The 6041-nt window shown below is 45.4% G+C and overlaps 1 protein-coding gene across 3 annotated transcripts in view; it reads left to right on the forward strand.

Annotated features, from left to right (window-relative positions):
• Insr (insulin receptor) overlaps positions 1 to 5364 on the forward strand; it is a 126964-nt gene extending 121600 nt beyond the window's left edge. For all 3 annotated transcript variants that reach the window (XM_051162934.1, XM_051162936.1, XM_051162937.1), the window contains 3 exons: positions 76 to 205; positions 854 to 988; positions 4771 to 5364. In XM_051162934.1, coding sequence (XP_051018891.1) covers positions 76 to 205; positions 854 to 988; positions 4771 to 5125 — 620 coding nt within the window. In that variant the 3' untranslated portion in view covers positions 5126 to 5364. The remainder of the gene's footprint in view (positions 1 to 75; positions 206 to 853; positions 989 to 4770) is intronic.
• The last annotated feature ends 677 nt before the right edge of the window (positions 5365 to 6041 follow it).

Consider the following 6041-nt stretch of genomic DNA (forward strand, 5'->3'; position numbering starts at 1 on the left):
TAGTGGTGCTGTAAGTGACGGGGCACTGAAGATGCTAGGGTGCTGGCCTAAAACATGTGAACTGTTTGTTGTCAGACTTTGGAATGACAAGAGACATCTACGAGACTGATTACTATCGGAAAGGGGGCAAGGGTCTGCTGCCTGTGCGGTGGATGTCACCCGAGTCCCTGAAGGACGGAGTCTTCACTGCTTCTTCTGATATGTGGTGAGTTATGCATGGATGCATGGATATTGGCTTGAGTTCCCCCAGGGGTCCCATCAATGTGATCATCAGGGAAGCCTGCCTTTCACATAGAGAAATGAAGGTGATTCTGTCTGGCTTGTCTTACATGGCTACCTGTATTTATTGATTGAGGATGGTCTTAAAAGACTTTATTTATGAATTATAACACAAATCTCTATCTGTGAGTGTGTGTCAGTGTGTGTCTGTGTGTGTGTGTGTGTGTTGAAGGGGAACATGCCACAGCACAGTTGTCAACATCAAAGGACACTTGTGGGAGTCAGTTCTCTCCTCCCACCACCATATCAGTCCTAGGGATCTACCTCTGGCCTTTGCCCACTGAAGCTCTTTGTTTGTTTTGGGCATTGAACTCAGGTACTCATTCTTTGGTGGGGAGCACTTGGCCAACTGAGCTATTCCCTTAGTCCATCAAGTGCTTTAATCATTGGTCAACAAAGTTCTAGTAAGTCAAAAGATGAAGGAAGGAATGTGTATGTGTGTGTGTGTGTGTGTGTGTGTGTGTATACACATATACGCACACACACACACACACACACACATATATATATGAAAGAGAGAGAGAGAGACTGACACTTGTGTGTTTTGTTAACTGCTCTTTATTGTCATTGGCAGGTCCTTTGGGGTGGTCCTTTGGGAAATCACTAGCCTGGCTGAACAACCTTACCAAGGCCTGTCTAATGAACAGGTGTTGAAATTTGTCATGGATGGAGGCTATCTGGATCCACCTGATAATTGTCCTGAGAGACTGTAAGTATAGAAAAGATCTAGAGAATGTGAGGAATTTATTCAAAAGGCTTTGCACATTATGTATAATTTTGTATCTGTATATCTCAGGTATATATGCATGGGTTGGGTTTGTAGGTCTTATGCCCACATGTGTGCTTTATAGCATGCCTTTATATCCAGGCTTATGTTTGCATATTTTATCTTGGATACACCTTTACATTTTCACAAGTGCCTACATGTGTGCTTATGTTTGCATATATGTGTGACTGTGCTGAGTCATGCAGTCTACATGTATGCATTTGCATATTAAATCTGTTTTAAAGATTTATTTTTATCTTAGGTATATGAATGTTTACCTACATGTTTGTGTGTACATAACATGTATACCTGGTTCCCAAGTACACCAGAAGAGGGTGTTAGGTCCCCTGGTTCTGGAGTTATAGGTGGCTGTGAGTCAATACATGGGTGCTGGGAACTGAACCTGAGCCATCTTCAAGAGAAGAAAGTGCTCTTAACTATTGGGCCGTTTGTTTAGTTTCTTACATCTTTTTTTTTTTTTAAATGCACTTGTGTGTACCTGTGTATATATACATGTATAGAGGCCAGGGGACAACCCTGGGCGTCTTCCTCAGAAGTACCATTCACCTCCACTGAGACGTGGCCTTTCGTTAGTGTTGCACTCAGTGATTCAGCTAAGCTGGCTGGCTAGCCGGCGAGTTGCCGGGATCTTCTTGCCTCTGTCTCGCTAGCACTGGGATTGTAAATGTGTACATTTTAAATGTAGGTTCTGAGGACCTGCCTCAGGTTCTCAGGCTTGAGGGGCAAGCACTTTACCAATGAGCCATGTGCCAACTTTGCATGTCAAAGCTTTATAAACATTTGTTTTCGTCTCTGTGTCTTTCACGCACCCGCTTTCATTTGATTTGCATTTGTATTTATCTCTACACGTTCACAGTTTTCTGAACATTGCCTCTGCAAGGCCCTCTCCTAACCAAGAGCAGTTGTGGCTGGTTAAGAATTGGGGAATTTATCTGTGATGATTTTAATTGTCAATTTGACATAATCTGGAATATTCTCATAGAGGGCTTGTCTAGATGCCTTGTGGGAGCGTCTGCAGGCGGTTGTCTTGATGTCACCCACTGTAGGCGACACCATTTCCTATGCAGGGGGTCCTGGACTGTTTGAAGCAGAGCAAGCAAGCTGTGCAAGCATGCATGCATTCATTTGCTATCTGCTCTTGTTTGTGCACGTTGTGTGACTAGCTGCTTTAGGTCCCCATTGGCTTCATTTCCCCAGTCTGATGGACTGCAGCCTGGAGTTGTGAGCTAACATTAGCTCTTTCTCCCCAGCTGCCTTTTATTGAGGCGTATTATCATCATAGCTACTGGAAAGGAAGTTAATCCCCAGGGCAGAGGTTCGCAACCTTTCCTCAAAGGCTCTGTTGTAAATATTGACACCATGGTGGCCCTGTGTGGCTGTAGCTTGAACACAGTTATAGATGTTGTGTAGATGCATGGATGAGGCCACGTGTCTTACTCTCACTGCTAGGAAATACCTGAGGAGTTTAACTTAAAGGGGGAAAGGCTTACTGTGACTCACCGTTTCTCAGGTCTCACTCCATGCTCTCTTAGCTCCACTGCTTAGAGCTGTGGTGCAGCAAAAAAATCATGGCTGGGAAGGAAGACACAGAGACTGAGACTGAAGGTAAAATATACACTGAAGTACAAGCCTCCAGGGATTTACTTTCTCCAGCAAGTTCCTTCCTCCTAGAGTTTCTTGTAATCCACTGATGGTGTCATTGATTGACTAGGTTCGCACTCTCATGATCCAATCACTTTCCCAAAACTCCACCTCAGAACACTATTGCATCAACAACTAAGTGTTTGGAGGGCATCTAAGACACAGCCCAACATCCTGTGAAGTAAAACTTTATAAACACATGCAGGAGGCCAGATTTGAGTCTAAGTCTGAATTTGCTCTAGGGCAAGTTTACATGGGAGAAAGGAAGAGGTCAAAATGAGAATGGGAGCCCTTGGTTCTTGTTCTGAATGCTCTGGGCTGAGCAGAGTAGAATCCTGGGGCTCTTGGGGTGGGGGTGGGGTCAGCCTATAAGGATGTGAGGCAGCAGTTAACCTCAGTCCTGCAAATACTGCATAGCCCACCAGTTGGGAGCTGGCTTCCCGTGTTCAGCCCATATAGTTGCCCCTGCCAAAGCTCAAGGATGCCAGCCCTGAAGCTGAGAATGACTGTTGGGTACAGGTAAGCCTTCGCAAGCAGTCCCAGGCAGGAATCAAACGCACCAAATGCGGAGGCACAGGAGACAGGAGCTGCATATGGTGATAAACGATGTACAGTATAGTGCCTGCCCAATTTCTGTCCTTTTAAAAATATCTCTGTTGCCATGGTAAAACATGACCAAAAGCAATTTAGCGGGGGGGTGAGGAGCAGGATATTTTTTGGGGGGGTCACTGATGGGAAAGTCAAAGTAGGCACTCGAAGCAGCTAGTCACATCACGTCCTCTGTCAAGAACAAAGAAAGATAAATATGTGGATCTTTGCTTGCTTGCTCTCAGCCTGCCACTCCTCTCATGAAGTTTAAGAGCCCCTGCCCAAGGTGTGGTGTTATCCACACAGAAGCTGGGTCTTCCCACATCAATTAACAATCAAAACAAGCCCACACAGGCATGTGCACACCCCAACCTAATCTAAACTTTTCCTTTTTTCCCACTTGACAGCTTCTTGGGCTCCATTATGCTATTTTCTCCCTCCCTCCCTCATCTCTTTCCTCTTCCCTACCCAGACTCTCCTGCTTTTTTGTTTGCTTTTTTTTTTTTTTTTTTTTTTTTTTTTACAAAATTGTATTTGTTTCTCAGTGTTTCTCTTAACTCGCTATCACACAAATAATTGAGACTCCATTATTTTTACCAAGTGTCACAACACAATCCTGAGCAGTATTAACTCCATTCTTAGCCCTCTAAGCTAATCTGGTTTCCTCCCAGCGTACATCCCAGAGATACTTGCACTTTGTGACTTTCCTTGCTGAGCTCTTTCCTGGACATCCTCATCTCTACTGGACATCCACCCCTGGATCAGTCCCCTTACTGAATCCCCTACTTTTTCTTCCCCTAGCTGCCAGGAAGTCCAGCTTTATTCTCTCCTTGGCTCAGCGATCAGCTGTAAGCTGTTTTGTTGGTATAGCAGGGAACAATTGGGGAGCAGAGTTTATACAATGTTGAGATAGGAGATTCTCAGAACAAGGTTTGCAACCAGATATGGGGGCTATAGAAATCAGCATTTGAATTACACAGTAACCTTATGCCTATACCCTCCTTTCCCTATTTTTTCTTTTCCTTTTTATTTCTACTCCTTTCTTTACTTTCCTCTGCCATCCTTCTCCCTCTACTGAGCACTATACCTCTTTGTACTCTTTATTTATAGGCACTGGTCTCACTAAGATGCCCAGAGTGACTTGAAAGTCACTCGAAACCGTGAGGCCTTGCATTTACAGTCCTCGGACTTCAGCCCCTAGAGTAGCTGGGATGACAGGCCTGCATCACCAAGTCTCTCTGGCTTGCTTTTCAAAGTGGTCTTTCAATCCCGCTAGAACTGTTGACATAGCCTTGACAGTACATGCAGCCACAGCCAACACAAGAGCTCCTACTGCCTGGATGTGGTCTGTAGTGGGCAGGGCATGGCTGGTGTGTGTGTGTGTGTGTGTGTGTGTGTGTGTTTGTGTGTGTGTATGCGCGCGCGCAGCTTGCCTATGCCTTGAAACTCACTCCCCCTGGTTCTTGTCTCCACAGCACTGACCTGATGCGCATGTGCTGGCAGTTCAACCCCAAGATGAGGCCAACCTTCCTGGAAATTGTCAACTTGCTCAAGGATGACCTCCACCCCAGCTTTCCAGAAGTTTCCTTCTTCTACAGTGAGGAGAACAAGGCTCCTGAGAGTGAGGAGCTTGAGATGGAGTTTGAGGACATGGAGAGTGTCCCCTTGGATCGGTCCTCACACTGTCAGAGAGAAGAGGCTGGGGGCCGGGAGGGAGGGTCCTCTCTGAGCATCAAAAGGACCTACGACGAACACATCCCCTACACCCACATGAATGGGGGCAAGAAGAACGGGCGTGTCCTCACTCTGCCCAGGTCAAACCCTTCCTAACAGCACCTTCTCAGGGAGGGATTCTTTTCTTTTCTTTCTTATTCTTTAAAACTCTTCCCTAGTTTGACCACCTCCAGGAAACTCAGGATTATCAGGACTCTACCCAGATGTGAAACTGAGCTCAGAAATAGTTCATACACGTTTCTGTTTGTCTTTGACCTAAAAACACACAAGTGTGATTGCCAGCCCTGCGAGCCTGTTAGAGGGGCTAACTGTGAACTTAGAGGGGTTGGTCCTGCCACGGCTCCCCCTCCACCCCATCTGCGGTTATCAAACAAGGATGTTGTTGTTGTTTTCCTCACAGAATGAAAGACTGCATCTGCTTTTACAGACAATTTTCTTTTCTTGCTAGTGTCTGAGTTATAGTTAGTTGTCAAAGACAGAATTTATTTATGGAGCACAAGTCAGAAAGCAAAGGAGAAAGACAGGGGGAAAAACCTGACCTATGGAACTCGGTTCTAGAATGACGTGTTTTGCAGGGTTGGGCTTTGAGAAGTTTTCATTAATCCGAGAGAAGGATTTTATTTTAGTTTAGTTTATTTTTTTTTTCCTCATTCACAAAATCAGTTCCTCAAATTGACCAATAGCTGCTGCTTTCATATTTTATTTGGGGAAAGGGTGTGTAGTGCTAAGTGTGTGCCCATGTGCACACCTTTGTGCAGTTGTGTGTGTGTGTGTCTGTGTGTGTTGCGTCCAGGTTAGAGATCACAGGGTGGAATGGGGGTTGTATGTGTGTGTTAAATATTCTCTGGACTGATGCTTGGGGAATTGGCTCATGAAGCTCCTGCTGCTCGGGAGTGGGCAACCTCATATTGTCCTCTTCCTTCTTATTAACTGGGAGTCTGTGCCTTGCAGAGATTCTTCTCAGTCACATCAGAAGTCTTGCTCAGGTGTCTTTCCCTTCCCATTGGTGTTT

Source organism: Acomys russatus, chromosome 19, assembly GCF_903995435.1.
Source record: "Acomys russatus chromosome 19, mAcoRus1.1, whole genome shotgun sequence".
Taxonomy (NCBI): domain Eukaryota; kingdom Metazoa; phylum Chordata; class Mammalia; order Rodentia; family Muridae; genus Acomys; species Acomys russatus.